This window comes from Triturus cristatus, chromosome 4_1 (assembly GCF_964204655.1).
Source record: "Triturus cristatus chromosome 4_1, aTriCri1.1, whole genome shotgun sequence".
Lineage (NCBI taxonomy): Eukaryota > Metazoa > Chordata > Amphibia > Caudata > Salamandridae > Triturus > Triturus cristatus.
The window spans coordinates 790,415,375-790,434,674 of record NC_140585.1 but is presented as its reverse complement, the minus strand read 5'-3'; the positions used below and the strand labels follow the sequence as shown (position 1 = coordinate 790,434,674).

General features: G+C 42.8%; 1 protein-coding gene and 1 long non-coding RNA gene across 5 annotated transcripts in view; one reads left to right on the top strand and one right to left on the bottom strand.

Moving 5' to 3' along the window:
• LOC146855537 (uncharacterized) overlaps positions 1–19,300 on the top strand; it is a 174,939-nt gene that overhangs the window by 48,837 nt on the left and 106,802 nt on the right. The window lies entirely within an intron of this gene.
• HAL (histidine ammonia-lyase) overlaps positions 1–19,300 on the bottom strand; it is a 269,994-nt gene that overhangs the window by 208,307 nt on the left and 42,387 nt on the right. The window contains exon 2 of the mRNA XM_085653369.1: positions 2,459–2,791. Coding sequence (XP_085509495.1) covers positions 2,459–2,705 — 247 coding nt within the window. The 5' untranslated portion in view covers positions 2,706–2,791. The remainder of the gene's footprint in view (positions 1–2,458; positions 2,792–19,300) is intronic.

Here is a 19,300-nt window from a genome sequence, read left to right as displayed (position 1 = left end):
AAATGCACACAGATAAACACCACACATTACCATTCACTGTAGCACTACTAGGGAACCAGAGTCCGACCCATTTACCACACCCCATTGATAAAGACTGCCTCAAAATGCATCACTGCACGCTCTGATGGTATGGTGAGTGGAGTGGTACTTGAGGACTGAGGAACATTCACCCAAAACCTAAAGTCAGTAGTAATGAGGAGGGGCAAGGAGCACACACAGAACAGGAGCGGAAACGTCTGACCAACTGTGGCGCCGAAAAGAACGGGAGCAAGAAACGCACATTGGACTAGCAAGGAAAAGTGCTGCAAGGACCGGGCAGCATAATGTAAAGCTGTTGAACTAACAGGCCAGTGCTGTTACTGGTTTGAAACTAAAAGTTCCACTCTTGCACTTATGTAAATGTTATCACTACACTGATTATGCATGTATTAAGTTTCATGCCAACTGCTCTTAAATCAGGAGTACAAATATCTGTTTTAGGACGTTAGTGCACTTTAGAGATTGTAGTTAAGAAACAGCATATTTTTAAAGTAATTTTTAGGTTAGATGCACTAATTATTAACTTGTGATTTCAAGTTTAGGCTCAAACTTGAAACTGGATGCCATGAGTCTAGATGCATAGAAACCTGCCTCTCGTATGTCATAATCTTGGAACTGTATCATTTTAGATGGTTTTTTTCAGAAATGTTTTGATATTCACACTATTGGCCCGATTACGATGTCGATCAGAGTTACCTCCAACCAACATCGCTGCGGAATCGGGACCGACCGAGTTCATCCTTTGGGAAAGAAGGCATATTTCCCAACTTTGCCCTACAGATGTCCCAGCAGAACAGGGCCCCCAGTCACGGTGCCTCCACTCCAATCTGCACGTATCCTTCGGGGGCAGTGGAGAACGCTGCAGCACCACACCACCCGATCCACACTTGCTGGGAACCCCGTCCTAGGCAGCGGAACTTCCGCCTCGTGGGAATGGTGCCAGATGCAGCCGTGCACCAGGGGAAAGGAAAAGGGAGCTTGAAGGAAGGCTGCGGTGGAGGGCTAGTGGCCCTCAGCAGCGTGCAGGTTCAATCACAGGGCTCCTTTAATTGCATTCTTTAAATGTCCCACCCAAACTTTGAACAGCACTAAATTTGTGAAGATTCAAATGAAAGGTTTCTGAAGTTGCTACGTCTAGCGGTTATGTTTCCTCCTATGAAACCGTGAGGGCGGAGTTCTAATACCTGCTTCCTCGAACTACCAGGGTGTGAGATCTTGAGCAGAACTCAATTGCTTGTGCTTTCGTTATTTAGCAACACCCAGATTATTTAGAAAGCGGCATATGAGACGTACAAAGCTGATTCAGCACAAAAAGCATAGAAACAACTTAACCTTACTTGTACTAAATAGTTAGTGTCACCTTTCTTTCACATTTTCGTCAGATACATGCAAGAGGTCAACGTTTATATACCAGGTCCGAAATGTACTACACTGCTTTGCAGTTTCTAGCGACTCATATCTTTAAGTCACGAGAAACAAGGGACCACAGACTTGCCCAAGATCACACACTCAGGCTAGCTTATCTTCTGAGAGAGCTGGGCTAGGTGTACAAGTCCCTCGCGCCTGCTAGCTCTTGATCAGTTTTGCCGTGCTTTTTCCGAAAAGTCAACACGTGCCGTGGACGTATGTTATGTTTAGCAAACATTTCATGTGAGCGCGAGGTTATGAAAATAAGAAACGTCATTTCTGCCACTGCAGAGTCGCATCCAAAGTACAACACTGCGGATTTAAGCACCAAATGTTAAAATAGCTTTCGATTTTTTAAGCTCTGCACATCAGTAAATCATATTATAACTTCACTTATAAACTTTTCATCATGCATACACACTGCCAACAGTTTTTGTTAATGCTCGGCGCAGTAAACCGCACTTCACCATGGTGCAAAACGCGTCTGTGCAGTATTCCTTCGCCCAGTGGGTGGGCGCTGCTAAACCAGCTTCACCAGGAAGGCATGAAAGCTTGCGGGCGCTGATCGTCAACACAATCTTGCTTTTCTGCCCTCTGACGATTTTACGATGAACTCGTTTCATCCCTAAATTGTGAAGGTTATAGATAAAAAACTCAACAAAAAAAAAAATAAGTGAGAACGGTCATAAATAAGAGTTGGCCGCAGGAGCAAAACGTAAGAGGATAACGCGAAACCTGGCACAGATGTGGCTTCCTCGTGGTGGCATGGAAGCAGATCCTCTGCCACATGCCGACATCCTCAAGATGCGCTCCAGGCTAAATTGCTCTTCGCGCTGTTTAGTCTAAAACGCGTCAATTTATAATGTGCAGTCCTGTCTCCCGCACTTAATTCAACAACCAAAATTAAAGCGTGCCACTGTTTACATTCACTTAAGTGTCCCCAGCTGAACGGCTGGGGGTGTTTAAGATCATCGTCACCCATTGCGGTGTAAGACAGGATGGAGGTACTTACCAACTTCCACAAAGTCGTTGTCTTCCAAGGCCGCCCCCAGCGAGTCATCGTGGTCCAGCAGGCCCAGGCCTTTGCACCTCCGGACGAAGAACTTGACGCCGTCCACCGATTCGAAGCCCCCGTTGTCCGGCTTGTTCTTGACGTAGCGCCGCAGGGCCTCCTTCCCCAGCCAGCCCACGGTGTCCGAGTCGTCCTTGCAGGGCACGGCCAGCCACTCGCCACGGATGTGCACGGTATATCGCGGCATGGCTGAGCCCCCTCAGCGCTCCGTCCCTCTCACGCGACACTCGAACTGCAGGGCAGAGTCAGGACTGACAGACAGAGCAGCAGCACCTGCCGGAGTCAAGTGGAGAGTCAGAGGTTGGGCTGGACCAATGGGAAGACAGGCATGGCTTGCACAACAGACATCCCACCCTCTCGCCCCATTGTAATGCCCTTCAGACCAATGAAATGGTGGTGCCACAATCACACCTTCAACCTCACGGGACGCTGGCACCTGCGCATGCATACACAAACCCAAACACATGGCAGAAGATGTGTAAATGTTACCAGAACTCTGAAGAGACAACATGGAACCAGAACAGAATTGTGGAAATAATCCGATATAACATTGTTGTGAAATATTTACAGAACCGTGCAATTTCTGAAAATTGCGCAGTTTGTAAAACATTAACAAAGCCTGCGCCAGGGTACCCGTGTACAAGAGTCCTGGACGTTTCGTGAATGGAAAGTACACAAGGACGCCGTCGGTCCAGTTGTCTGAAAATATCACCCAAGGCAAAATAGAAAATGTTGACTCCAGAAGAGCAGAGGTAGCAGCTGCAGTGAATAACGAATTTTAGGTGTTGGGGCAGCAAGGGAAACATTTGAAGTGACACACAAGGGTGTAGGACAAATGATTAAATCCTCACCACAATCAACACACATTGCAGCACCCAAGTCCCCGATTCGTAGAATTAAACCCGAAGAGGAGCAGCACCAAAAAGAGGGCAAATGACACAAGTGATTGTTGCCTCTGAGGTGCACTATGTCTACCAGCACCGACTCCAAGGATCTCTTCACCCAAAGAAACCTGTTCTCCGGTTCCTTGTGAAATGGTAAAGATCAGAGGGTGAGCATAAGCGGAGAGAAAACAGATGGTGGTACCAATGAAGATTATACGGGTCGGGTAGTTCTCCTTGGCCAAAATGGTCACCAAAGGTTGAACCAAGTGGCTGGTAGTCCTGTCGCAGGAAGACCTGAAGGACATATCTTGGTGCCCTCACACGCCTGTTAGGGTATTACCAGCCACTTTGTTCAACCTTTGGTGACCATTTTGGCCAAGGAGGAACTACCCAGACCCCGATAATCGTTTAACTGTTCCTTGGGAGGAGCCTGGGTGTAGGACCTCGTTAAAATATTTTGCTCTTCCTGCCCTCTTTTGATTTTGAGGTACCAATGAAGAGACATCAGAAAGTTGGTATTTGTTGAGAAAGTGATCAGAGGGTGTGCGTTGGTAGACAAAGATCAGGCAGTGGGTGAAGGAGGGGGAGTCAGAGGGTGGTACATGTGAAAAGAGCCATACCTTTCCCTCCTAGTACAAGCACCAACTCCCAACATCCCCCGAATGTAATAGAGCACTCTGACTGGATAAGGACAATCTCTGTAGTGCATATTCCTGGCCCTGCCCTACACACTACAATAACACTGTCCCGACTTGAAATAAGATTTAAAGCCAAATCAAACCAGAATATGCTTGCTTTTTTGTTCCTGGAGTGTCTACCAGCTTTGTGGTCAAGTACAACCCTGCCCTTGCCACAGGCATGGATGGTTAGTTGACTGTACAAGCCTCCCAATCTAGTTGGCGAACTAGGATTGCAAAAAATGCTGCACCATGATTTTGGTAAACATCGGATTGCCCCGAGCAGATAGATGAACCTGTGAAAAAAAGGCCTACCAGTGCAGCAGCTGTCGTATCAGCGGGCAGCAGGGGTAAACCAAGAAATGATGGGAAGTCTATAGAGGCTCCTCTGCTTACATGTCTATTTCACTGCTCCTACCTCCCCCACCCCCCACCCACCTCAACGCAACCATGCCGGCAGCCAATGGGTGCCATCTGAGCTTTTCTTAGCATTTGCATAAACACGACAAATACAAAAAATAATAATATCAGTGGCCATCCAGTGTCCCTCCCCCAGAGCAAGGTGAGGCCTCACTTGTATGCCGGGGTATGTCAGTGCAACAAATCACTCTTGTTCAATGGAGTGGTGTCTTCCATTGGAAGGAGAAATGCAGACATTATGATACTGGCCAGCTAAGTTGAACTTTGTGGAACTGTGGCTACAACCCAATGATGAGCTTAGCTAATGCAGCGAGGCAAATGTGCATTAACACATTTGTTTCTTAAACCTACATAACTAAAAGCAACTGCAGACATAATTGTGTTTCCCTAAAAGCACTAATGTCTTAGAACTTTCAGGGGTGTGAAAATCGGTTGGGTGGGGATACAGACTTGTTGAGGCCTAATGTTCAATTTTTACTTTGCATGCTGTACACAAAATGAAAGTTTCAATATTATAGTTGTGAATTCATAAGTGACCAATTCTTCAGAACACATTTATTGTGGACTTAAGTTCACCAATTGGTCCTGGAATAAACTTTATCCAGGAAGAAAATTGGCTTTATATTGTTTACATTTGCAGTATTTGTGATATATTTTTTTAATGTATTTCTCTCTTTCCTTTTTCATTCTCTTTCTTTTCTTCTGCCTTTCTTTCTTGTTTTCTCTCTAGCCTGATTTCTTTTTCCCATCTTCATTCTATCCTTTAATTTCGTTTTATTATTTCTTACCTTCTTAGTGTTTCCTTTCTTTTTCTCCCTTTTTTTCCTTTAGTTTTTTCTCTTTTGTTTTTCTCTTTCTGCCTAACATTTTTTTCCTCTTTCCATCTTTTGTTCTTTCCTTCTTTAAAATGTTTCCGCTTTCTTTTTCCTTCCTTATTTATTTCCTTCTTTTCTGCTTTATATCCTCCTTTCTTTCCTGATTTCTTCCTTCTTTCTATCTTTCAAACCTTTCTTGCCTTTCTTTCTTGCCTTTCTTTCCTTCCATCCTTCATTTCTTTCTTTTTTCGCAAAAGCAAGAGGCTGGCAGCCAATGGCAGATCAAACTGCTTTTTTAGGTCTGTGTGGGCCAAGAGCTTTTGATTGTACTAAAGAAATGTGTATGCCATTATTATTTGTAGGGATTTTCAGCCACACTTCACCCATTTGTCTGTGGTTGTGCCATTCACATTTTTTTATCCAACCTACTCTAATATGCATTGAACAGACCCCCCCCCCCCAGGAGATTGTGGCATAGATTTGTGAAATTTTGCGGCACAAAAATTGAAATTTTGAGGCATTATTGCGGCACTTAATTTTACTCGCAATCATTCCTTTTCAGTCTTAAATTGATGGAATCTGTTTTAGCAGAGTATTCCACTTTGAAATAGGCATGTTTAAAGTGTCCGAGAAAATTTGCTATGTTTGCAATCAGAATTGCCACAGTATTACTTATCACCGGACCAGATTTCGGGTACCAAATTGTTTGAAAAGTTACTATCAAACGTGAATGGGTAGTTTCATCAACAGTTTGTTCATTAACAGACCCTCATTCTGATGGCCTGTGTCTACCAAGGGGTAGAAACAAGGGCGTGCAGAGTTGTTACCCCATCACTGACTCCCCCTGCTCTGCATGACCTGTTCTGGAGCACAGAAGGAGGGGGGTGGGAGAAATAATTGCAGTAATGCGCGTCTAATTCACCATGAAGCTGCTCTGCTATTGGCGCTTTACGACTATGTAGCTCTGGCAAAGATGAGTCTGAATGAATTATGAAACTGCCTCTGATTTATGAATAAAAACTTGAAATTATTATAGCCACTGTGGATTTTGGCAGGAAAAAAAATTGCATGATTAAATCACAGCCAGTTCTGGGCAGCCATAACCTATTACGTCTCTTTAACCTCAGTTTTTTTCAGAGACTCTATAAATATGTATTTATATATCTCTCGTCAAGGTGCATAAAGTATAGAAAATTTCTACTTACTTACCTTTCGATATTTTGGATTAAATATTTTGCCCTCAATATTTGTATACCTCCATATTCTGGCTTCGATATTAAGGGACATTCCCGTGCCACCAAGTCAACGTGCCCTTTTCAATTTTTTTTAATTAAAAAACAGACATTCTGAAAATAAGGAAGGCCAAATGTAAAGAAAATAACTACTCCAAGACGGCCAGAATCCAAACTGCTCAGAGAGAAAGAAATGAGCTTGGATAAAGCATGAGAACTAGTAGCAAAGGTGAGCAAGATCAGTTCTCTAAGGATGATTAACTATTGAAGCTGAACATTGAAGAATAACCCTGCCTACCTTCTAGGCCCAACACTGGATTCACTCATGTCCTTAGCTTCCCACTACCTTTGGGGAAGTCAACCCTTCACTGGAGGTGGCCTAGATACAGCATATCACCGACATTCTGGTCATAGTGGAAGTAAGGAGTCAAACAGCACAAAACCATCTTATCAGGAGCAAAGTATGAAAAAAAAGAGACAAAGTCCAGAAATAGTTACAAAAGAACCACATCAGAAACTTGTAAAAGGGAATGGTAACTTCAACTGATTGTGAAGGTAAGGCTGAGGCAGCTCACATTTAACCAGCTCTTCCTTTCCTGTTTAAGAGCACTTCCTCCCTTGCCTTTGTTCGGCACTGAGCTGGTCTGCAGCCATTTTATGGAGAAATATGTTGGATTGTTTTGTTTGTATAGTGCCAAGGATATGGCGTTGTAGCACATTTTCTAACCAGGCGCTGTTTCATGCAGGTCTAGAAAGACCTAATGCCTGACTGTCAGTGAATATCTGTCATCTTTTCTATGAAAAAAATGACAGTCAATGCAAGTAAGAATATGAATTCTGACAAGATCACGTCGCATACAACACAACAAAAGGCACCAGGGTGAAAGGTGGCACATCTCTTTAGAATGTATTTCCTGATGTGTGGTGCTTGAGGAGAAAAACAGGTCGCGTAAATAAGAAAAACTTGTGAGAAAAAGACAAGTTTGAAATCCTGGCATCTTATTCCCTGCAAACATTCAGTGTTAGTCGGTGAGCTGCAACTCGAATTAAACTCAAATCTGTTTGACATAAGAGGTTGGGAGTGAGCCGGAGCGTATTGTAGCCATCGGGGAAACTGCCAAACTCTTCGCTGCATGGTAAGCAGGGCATTCCGCAAGTCAATATAGAGATTTGTACGGATATCCATTATTAGTATGTCCTGGCAGCGCTATATGAACACACCCTTTATCATTTTGCAAAAATAATGTGTCATACAAACCTTGGAGGAACTCGTTAGCTAGAGGTTTTCGGCCAGTAAAAAAAAACTCAGAGGATGGCGGGGCTGTCTGCCTTCCCCCCAATCTGGAAAGTCTCCTGCACTCCGCCAGCAATACAGCAGGAGGGGTTTGATTGGCAGCGCTGGGTGACTGCCACGCTGTGGATGGCACCAGCTGGAATGAGGGCAGCATGCCACCCAGTGTTGCCAGATTTCGCGGGCACTTTTGTAAAAAACACGGCCTATTTACAAAACTGCAGATTTCATGATTTTTTTGCAATTCGCAAAATCCTGGAGGGTCTGATCAAAGGGAAATCCATCAGACCACTTCATGCATGGGCTGACATTATTATGAGCTACGGCGTGCTGCCAGATCACAAAGATCATATCCACGCATAAAGTAGTTCCCTTTAGTGCTAGAGACTACCAAGTTAATGTGTGCTTTTTTGAGACGAAAAAAACATTTTTTGCCGTCAGTCAATTTTTTTTATTTACAAACACCTGGCAGCTTTCTGAACAATAAAGTTTTGCAAAAACCATGGCAAAACTAAACAAGAATCGTCAAAGGTGGGCAGACAACACTAGACCTATGGCTTTGCCAATGCTTGCTTTCACTTATTTTCAGTTGTATTTTTGATGATAAACGGAAGCCTTGGTGAGGATAATGCTTTTTTCTACTCAGTTTCATGCAATATTCCATGTCAAGTGCACTCAAGGTTAGTTCTTGCAATCTGATCTCATTTACAGGTCACTTGATGTCATTGCCAACCAGGTCAAAGGCCATGTGATGCAATTTCTTGTGGTGCCACATTATGCTAATTGGTCTTTTTCAAACTGAAAAATAATCTTACACATATTTCGATGACGATAGCAAACATCTCACTACACCCATAAATTGCTAATATGTTGAATATTTTAATGCTGAATTGTATAATTTTAAGAGAATAACATTTAAAGTAAATCATAATACTGAAATGAATCAGGCATGTGTGTCCATTAAATGCACAGAATCAAAATTCCCCCAATTCCATACAACCTCTGATAAATTGATACATTGAGATTCCTTTTGAGCCTGGATATTGGGATGTAAACCTATAATCAATAATAGGCCGGGCCGGGGTTGTGAGGATTGTTTTATGTGGAGAGTATATGTTCAAGGAAGCATGTGCCATCACTGCTATCTGTAAAACACACATGCACCACTGGTATGTCCCCTTGGCACTCCGGGTAGAGCAGAAAAGACACTTTTGCATCACGCAAAGACTAGATTCTGGATTGTAGAAGTTTGCTGTGGCTTGTGAGACTGTAGTAGGTGTTTATTTTCAATGTGTTTGATCAGTTTCGACCCAGGAATGATCCAAAGCGTTTCCAGAGAAGAGATATTTGTGTGTGCTACTTATCCTCTGAGGAGCACCGTAATGCGCAGGCTGGCTCTGCGCCATACCCGCATATGAGCTATGTACGTCTTGTGGATGAGTGTGTGGCCAAGCGTACTAACAGAACCCGGAGGGAGTTCCCATGTGGTGTCATGTTGTATGAGGGAAAGGACTGCCCAATGCCTAGTCTATCCCATGCGGTAGACACAATGACTGGGAAAATGCAGGTGCGCTGTGATTCAGCATGCAGTAAGCCAAGAACAACGGCGAGTGGTTGTTCCATTGATTTAGAACGCATGATCCTGACAGTGTACTACTGTGCCATCTGATTGCCACTGGCACACACTGATGGTCGTGCAAGTGTGAGGAACAGTGCGAGTCACGGGCCTTATGCTGAGGAGTAAGTGATGTTAAAGACCAACAGCTGCTGTCTGTATGGCCTTTGGAGCTGCGTTGTTGATTGCAAACATGTTCTACTGCAAATTGTCCTAATAAAACCGAGTTTTTTTTGTTCGTTTAAACGACTCAATATGTAGTTAGAGAAGATCTTTAAAAAACACAAACTAAAGTGTTCAATGTAAACGTCGCTCCTTAAAAAGGATTCTTCGTACCTATGTTTTTGTAACGGAAACTTGTATTTGGGTACATCAGTAAGATCTCTGAAAAGCTTCCGTACTGCAGTTTCTGGTGAATTGCCTAGTAGTCACCATTTGGGAATCACAAACGAGGGAGAGTTGTTTTTACACTACAAAGTAGGGGGCATGCCCCTTACCGGTTAAGTTTCATTGGCAGCATGGATATTTAAAGAGAGAGCGCGTAGAATGTACAATACAGTTGGAAATAAAACCTTCGTGAGTTAAAAATTGAATTTTCCCTCGAGATAGGGGGGGTCGGCATGTACCGATGCCGCGGCTGGACATAGCTGTGCTGGCGCGAGACTCAGGGGGCCTAAGTACAAAGTCCATGCCTATTCGTGGAGAGCTGGGCCAGCCCTCTGAGGCATAACACTGGAACCTTCAATAACGCGGCTCGCAACGGGGCATCCATGCTGAAAGGAAGCCATTTAGTGGGTTGAATGGGTTCTAGAAGAGGCCCCCTGTACTTAGCATTAGGGGGTCCGCACAGAGCCCTGCCCCCCGCTAATGACTGGAACAAGGAGCCTGCTGGCAGTGTGATACACGAAGGGCACCCAGCCACGCAGAAGGACATAGGCCACCAACAAATGGCTCGTCCCCCACGTGTGAAAAAAGGGGAAATAAGAGGCTTAGTGCAAAGCGCTTCTACCACTTACGGAGGAAAAGGGCCCTGGGCAGCTTACGGCGCCCTTTTGTTTCATAGTTCACAGGGGTGTGTGGACGCTTTCTTTTCCGTTTCACAACTGCTCACAAACAAGTGATTTGCGCTCACACTTGGCCACATACTGTAGCAAAAGCCACTTTCTTTTGTGCCCCCCTGTCCAGTTTGTCTTACTTCTGAAAATAAAGGCACGAGGATTTGAGGCAAAACTTTTGAGCACATTTACTGTATGAACGCTAGAGCACTTAAAGAGCCTTGGAAAGTACGATGACCTACGCGCGGGACATCAAGATTACCCTTCTTAAACCCTTCTTTATTGACAAACAGGGTAGATGGGAACAACATACTTAGGGGCCATATGTATAAAGCCTTTTTGCGTTTGAGAACGCAAAAAAGGCTTTTCACTTCTATCATACCCAAATTGCGATTGTGTGTTTGCGAAGAGGCGTGTTTAGGGCGTCCCTTCCTAATACCAAATCGCATCGCTCTGTATGAATGTTTTGCGACCGAAATGTGGTCGCAAAACATTCACATTTTACCACCTACTTCAATTCAAGTAGGTGGTAACCCATTCGGAAGTGGGACCCCTTCCCCTTTGGGAATGTTTGTAAAAGCATTTTTTAAAGAACAGGCCGTGGTTTCATTACAAAATGAAAGAAAACCTTTTTCTTTTTGTAAAGCATACAGTTTTCTTTTAAGGAAAACGGACTGCTTTACAAAATAAAAAGATTGCTTTATTTAAAAGCAAATCACAGACATGGTGGTCTGCTAACTTCAGCAGGCCACCATCCCTGTGATTTTTAGGTCTCGCCGGAACCAGCGCATGCGCTGGTCTGGCGAGACATTTTGTGAGGGCTCCAAAAAGTGCTACCAGGCCAGCCTAGACCTACAGTGCATGTGCGCGGGCGTCGCACTTTACCGCAATTACTTTCACTTTCGCGGCCGCACGGCCGCTTTGATGTTTGATCGATCGCGAACACTTTCGCGGCCGCAAGGCCGCTTTGATGTTCTCCGTGAGGCTTCAATAGATTGCAGCAGTTAAAACAAGCATTGGCATAGCCAATAGGTCTTGCTTTTGGGACCTTATAAGTGTTTAGTTATGCAACTGTTGCATGGTTAAACACCTATAAGGTCCCAAAGGCGAGACCTATTGGCTATGCCAATGCTTGTTGTGATTCCTAATGGGTTAAAAATTGTGACCTGCCTCATTAATATTCATGAGGCAGGTCATTTACGACCCACTGGGAATCGCAGAAAATGTTAAACACACTTTCATGCATGCCCTTTTGCCATTTCTTGGGGGAATCACAAAACGGTTTCTTAATATTTTTTCAAATTAAGCACTGGTATTAAGTGCCAGGGCTCTGACCAGGAGGCCACTGCAGCTTGCACCACCCATAGCCCTCGTCATCGCTGCCAAAACAACTACTAACCATCTCTCTCACATGGAAATGCAACAGTTCATCTTATTCCTGGTCCCCAAAGGTAATGGAATGGCTGGGGAGGCAGGTATTAGCAATTTTAATGTATATTGTGTTCCTAAACAACCGTTGTTCTGCTCATCTCTAAATTAGATGAGCAGCGCCACCATGTGGTAGACTGTTCAAGTATGGTGTTGACAATTGGGTGCAGGCGCCGTGCACCAGAAACCAATTAAGTGCTGGTGCTGAGGACCGGAAAGCACCGGCTCAAATTAAGCACTGCTTAATACATCTGGTCCTAAGAGTTGTGTGAAGTATGAAACATATTGCCCAAGGGGTGGCGAGTACCAGTAATTTGTGTAACCACCTTCAATACAGCCTCCAACCACATGAAAAAAATAATTACAAAGGACTGGCGGATTATCAACTCAAAAGGGCTACATGTCACCACACCAAGGTTCTCATTCAATAAAAGTGCATGAATCAAGGACATGGTGGTACATACGAGACCTCAATTTAAAGAAAAAATACAACCATCAAGAATATGGTAGCTCCTTGTGGAGGATGCGGAGTGTGTTCCCTTACATGTAGCTCAAAAACAGTTGATGTGGGACTCATATCCTTGGGTCCAAACCATACATACTAACTGTAATTCGGAGAATGTTATTTATCTTATTTGTAGTCTATGTAACCTTCTGTATGTACAGATGACTACCCGCAGGGTAAAAATACGTATCACAGAGCACAAAAGTAACCTCAAGTGCAAAAAAACTACGATAAAACTGACTACAGACTTTGTAGAAGCAAATCACAAAGTCTGAGATATCCATTGTATTGTATTGTACAAACCATTCATTCCCCCAAATGCTGGCAACATTAAGACTATTACTCCTAAGAAAGCAAAAATTGGTCTATTGAATCCAGAGATAAATGGCCTTAATGATGAAATTCCCCGCCACCAACTGAGTAATCTCTAAACTAAGACTGGGCAACAGGGATATCTATCCCCTTCCTGCCATTACTTCGGGACATAGGAGCTAATTATGGTGGTTAGCCTTTGTAGGACCTCTCCTTGATGGTAGAGTATCAGGCCACTAATTATAATTAAGGCTCCCAGTTTTTCATTTTTACAGATAAATACAGACCGAAAACATTCATTTTCTGGTCTGTATTTATATTTAAATGTGGATAAAAACGGAAATTGGTTTGCTTTTTGAGTAATTCTCAATACTGTCTGCCATGACTGCCAGGCCAATGTATGTGTGGATTGAAATATAAGAGGGTTAAAAAGAAAAGAATTTTAGTAAAATGCTTTCAGCAGCAGTAGATATGCACAAGGTTGATACTGAAATTTGCATATTTTCGAAAGGGCACTGATGTATGTTCTGCGGGTGTTCACAGCACGGAAACCTGGCAGACATTCAAGCATGAGTGCATATTTGTTAAATAAATGTGGAAATATACTAATTTCAGCTTAATTTTTCCACTATACCCAAAATAAATATGGATAAATACAGATAAAATTAGCAAAAAATAAATATGGATAAATACAGACGGAAATGGCAAAATAATAAATACCATAAAACCATGCGCCCTAATTAGGATTTTAATTTACAGACCAGTAGCATGTCTATGAAATGGCCTGTTACCCTATCGCCAATACAAGTACTCCAGGCGACATAGCAATTCAATAGTTCAAGTTTAAGGGAATTATAAAGCGCAGGGCTACCCGCAGGCATCCCAGCGCTGCTGAGAGGAGCAAACAAAATGTGGGTCTTAGGGGGTACAGCCAAGTTTTGAGCTTTTTTCTGAAACACTGTTCATTCTTGGTTAGCCTTAGTTCTAGATCCAGGCTGTTCCAGAGTTTGGGGGCTAGGTGTGAAAAGGATCTCCCCCCCCGCCCCCCCCATCTTGCTTTCCTAATTTTTGGAGTATTCATCAGGAAGCGAGCTCCTGACCTTAGGCATCTATGGGGGGACTACTGGATGACCAAGGCTTGTAGCATAGTCAGGCCTTTCCCGTACATGGCCCTGTGGGCTAAGCAACGGGCCTTGAATTTAACCCTGGCCTGGACTGGCAGCCAGTGAAGCTTCTTCAGAGAAGGTCTAACTGATTGCTGTCTGGGGATCCCAAGAAGCAGTCTCGCTGCGGCGTTCTGCACCACTTGCAATCGGTCAGTGACATATTGGGGGAGCCGAGGTACAACGAGTTGCCGTAATCTAGTCGCAAGACTACCAGAGCCAGTAACACTGTATTTCTTGATTTTTCTGGGATTAAGCTCAACATTTTTCGGATCATCCAGAGGATGCCGAAACAGGTCCCTGAGAGTTTTTTGCCTGTATTTCCATGGTTAGGTTTTGGTCTAACCACATCCACAAGTTCTTTATTGAAGTTTTAGGAATGGGAAGGGGGGCCCCCCAGTTTCCCGACCAGTTAATCTCAGGGCGTGGGCCGGGCCCATTACCTAGAAACATGAACTTTGTTTTGTCCCCATTTAATCTAAGGCTACAGTTGGCCATCCAGGCTCCTATTTTTTCCAAGCTTTGGACCAATTGTAAATGGTTAGATTTTCTGCCATCGAGACCACCAGTTTGGTGTCATCCGCATACGAAACGATGAACATTCCGAATTCCTGCACCAGGTGAGCTAGTGGGCTTAAGTAAATGTTAACAATACAAGTACTCCAGGCGACATAGCAATTCAATAGACATAAATGAAGGTGTATATCTTGTACTCCACTGTAGGGGGTCGCACCACAATAGACTAATTCTTACAGTAGGCAGTAAACATATCAGTGAGAAGAACCAGTGTGAGGTTTATGCCAGAATATTAAGTAGAGTCTGGAAGGAAGTGAGGAAATCAGTGAAAGAAGGATGGTCAGGTTGACGGTCAGGTTTCAGAGTCCGGAAAACAGAACTGCCTCAACCAGAACCCAGAAGCATTTTGAAATCTGCGGGATCACGAAGGAGGTAGAATGCAGTGCAAACCCCTCTGGTGTATCTACACGGAGTGGCAGGAGGCACTGACTAAAGTGGCATCCGGACCCTTGATGAAGTTAGACGGCTGTATGAATGAGGTATGACAAAGAGGTGGAAGTGATTCTTCACTACTTGACAGCACAACTGTTGACCACCTCCTTTGCTTATTGCCTGATCTTACTCAAGAGTGAGCGAAAGTATGTGGAGCGACCAAACAATTCTATCTATGAATATACTGAGTGTCTGATTGATGCACTCACACAACGAGAGCATATTTTTCCATTCTCACACCATCTTTGCCGAGGGTGATGAATGGTAGGGTTAACCAATAAGCAACCCGACCAGTGAAAAACTAAATGATTCTATGTTGGAATAGTGCACGCATAGAGGAAGAGCACACTCCATCTTTGAGTGCAATACCATGAGGGGAAATAAGCCAGATATAATGTTTCTTCTGGTTTCTTCTTGGTTATTTACACAGAGTGTGACTACAGGCGGATGCTCCCGCTCCACTGCGAGCAACTACACAGATGAAACTTGGTAAGAAGAGAAAAAAATCTGCCCTTACTCTCATTTTGAATAGAATTATTTAGGACAGTGTCTTCCTCATCCACACGGTATGGAGCTTGAGTGGTGTGGGATTATAACTGTGGCAAGTAGAGGTTGGGATATTTCCTCAACTCTATGATTAAACACACGAGACCAAGGGACAATCCAGAGAGTCGGATATCCCTAGGATCATGAATCCAGATACATCTATCTATCTATCTATCTATCTATCTATAAATATAAAAATATAACCTACTGGCGGTCGCCAGTAGGTAGTTCTAGTTAGGACCTTGTTTCAAAAAGTGTTTTTTCTTTTGCCAACATCTTTGGTGCCGGTTGACGAATCTTCGCGGAATTTTCCAGGCTAATGGGGCGGACCGATCAGCTCCTGAGTTGAAGGTTTCGGGGTGATTCGTCAAGCGGGGGCCGAGAAAAAAGGGGGGTCCCAAAGCACGTTTTTCCTATGTAAATTTCCATAGGAATTTTGAAACAGGTTACAGCCCGAACTGCCAAACGGAATTACACCAAATTTGGCAAAAAGATAGATATTGGTCTAGAAAGCGTGCTTTTTCAAAAATGATGTAAATCCGTTCAGTAGTTTCTAAGAAATTAAAAAAACCAAAACGATATCTGGGCAGAGCCTAACCACACATCTCATCGTGAGCTCCGATTGGCTGTCAGAACTTCATCCTGGAATTGCTGGCAGCCATTTTGGGACCAATATACAGGATAGCACCCCATTGAAATGCATTGTAGTGAATAGAAGGTTGAGGGTCAACAAAAGGAGAACTATAAAGGGTGATAACAGACTTTAGTTACATTAGAATTCATTCATTTATGGTACTATACTAATTTTAGGAATGTGGTGTTCTCTAAGGTGATTTTACCCTGTGAAAAACCTTCTGCTGGGATATCATGAATAATGTTTGAGAGAAAAAAAATTCTCATGCTTGTTCCATAGAGGTTTGGAAGGTGCTCCAGAAGCTAAAATGAGAGCCTATTTTCTGTAAATTCACAATATCTTTCTCAGTCATGTGAGAATGAAGTCTGACATTCTCAGTAAAACATGTACATCCAACAAGGGCAGAGACCGTCAGTTGATTCCTTTGTGTTTTACTGCAGCTTCCCAGAGTGTTCTAAAGAACAACTAGAGAGTTAACAGTCTTACTTATGACACACCTGAAGCCATCTTGATTGGAATAAACTGGTAACACTTAAAACATTTAATTTAAAAAGGAACAAAATAAGGGGGTTCATTTTGCCATAGAAATTATGGTTAATGCTGCAGAAAGAAAAATTAGAGCTCATTTTGAGTGACTTCTCAAATCCTCTTCTATTTCATTAAAAAAATCTGACATGCAGACTAAAACATGCCCTTTCAATACCTTACCTGCAGCAGACTTCCAGTCAACTCCCTGGTGAGCAGCAGCTTTACTACAGTGATCTAATGAACAACTAGAGTGCTAAAATTCCGAATTTATCTCAAATGTGTGACACATCTGAATGTCTTCTTGATGGATTCACTGTAAAAAACTGAAAGCATTTCCTACTGACGAGACTGTAGTAAATGAGGAAATTAGGAAAACTTCATAACAAATAAGTCTACTAAGATTGCCACCGGAGAAAAAAAGAGCCCAAATGTAGCACAAATATCACCCAGATGTAGCCCACATATGTGCAAAACACTTTATTTTTTGTTTTTTTGCAGTTATATATAGTGCACACTGGTCAGGTATTGGAGCGTTGCATCATACTTGGACCGCGTATTGCGTATTTTGCACAAAGTACTTGAGATTGATCTTGCAAAACATTGAACTTTACTATTCTGTTAACCTGAAGTTGCTCTGAGATGGGCTTTGTAACACCCGTTTTTAAATACTGGTTTTAATTAATCCCCATTGTATTGTATTAAGAAAGAGGATTTACTGTTTTTATGTACACTTTTATGATCCATGTTTCTAAATCCGATCGAAAAATGTTTATTGAAGTCTCCAAAGATGGCCACCAGTGAAAAAGGAGCCCAAATGTAGCTCAAATATCACCCAGGTGTAGCCCACGTATAGCCCAATGACAGCAGTGTGGAAAATTTGAAATAATGTAGGAAGGAATGTGATTTGTTACTTACATTTATTTGTGTGGAGAAAGAAAAGGACACTTTGCCATTACTGGTTTTGCCTTGATGAGAGCAGTGCATTACATTTATTGTGTGCATAAGAAAATCTTTTCTGAGTTTCTGATATTTTATATTCTACAAATCAATTTGGAAGGCGAGTTATAAATTTGTGAGGTGTATTATGTGTAAGCTTTATTTTTCAAGTTAAATAATTAATCAAGAACTTTGATGTTTGAAATATATTATTAAATGGAGAGATGTTTACTGTAGTTTGTTTTATTGTAGTTAAATGTTGTTTGAAATAGATTCTGTATAGTATTATGTGTATATTGGAATATTAATTAGTGATTATGGTAGTTTGTTTTAGTGTGTGGAAGTGTATATTTGTAGTACACCGCATCATTTTAGCTGTTGCTTTAAATTTGGAGGTGGAGTCTGTCAAATTTTAAGGTGTGCATGGACTTCTGTCTCAAGTATGTTCCTACTTGTATATGTATTTTCATATGTCTTATACATTCGGAGGTGAATGATGTATAACAAAGAGATGTTGTTGCTTTTTATGTGGTAAGCTCAAGACTGTCAGTACTAGTAGAATGGTAAAGATGCAGCACAAAAGTGTGGTGCAAAAGATTGCAAAAAACACACAAAAGTCCCTATATAGTGTCTACTCAATTTTTAGCTATAATGTTGTACACTAGAATAATGACCGTGAGAAACTTAAAAAAAGCCACTGAGATATACACTTCATTAAACAACATTAGAACATTGGAATGTTGGGAGCTCCATTGAAAACAATGGAGTGCTCCGGGCTTATAATGGCTGGTATAAACCCGGAGCTCCAACATTCCAATGTGTCTTTGTTCACAGCTCTGGCTGTGAACAAAGACTTCAGGGAGCCTGAGGGGATTTCAATCCCCTCGCGCTCCCTGAAGGCTTCGTTTTGTAAGAACATTCTGCCCTCTAGTGGCAGAATGTTCTAATAGCCTTATAGCCCTTCGTAGCAGGGCTATACCGGCTATTAAAGTCCCGCTGCGTTAGTTAAAGTCCCTCGCCTTCGGCTTGGGCCTTTAACGCTGCAGCGGGCCTTTAATAGCCGGTATAGCCCGCTACGGCGGGCTATAAGGCTATAACAATTGATCAGTGCAACACAAAGAGCGAATAACAAGCTTATTATAAAATCAATATAGAATTTATTCAATGATATAATGCAAGTTGTCGTGTTGCTGCTGCAAGGAGGCCATCTTGCCTGTTTGAGGTTCTTTATCAACCCGTTTTTGATTAACATAACGGTGTAACAATCAGAAAAGTCTCCTCACCGCCAAAACATATGACACAAACGGCGAAACAGGCACACAGGCATTACTGCTGCAATCATCTAGGCACTATATATGCACTCATGCAATCATTACCCAAGCACTCTTTTAAACATGTAGCCACTACTCATGCACTTATATAATCACCCAGGCACTATCGTTGCAGTCCTTCAATCACAGAGGCACTACCCTTGTACTCATGTATTCACTCAGCCAGTAGTCATGGTGTTATGAAATCACCCAGGCATTACCTTTGCACTCCTTTATTCACCCAGACAGTACCTCAGTAGTCCTGCAATCAGTCAAGAAGTACTCATGCACTTAGAAAATCACCCAGTCACTTCCTATGTAGTCATGTAAATCCCCCAAATATTACCCCTGTAGTCATGCAATCACCCAGGTGTTAGCTATATACTCCTTTAATCCCCCAGACATTACCCCTGTACTCATGCA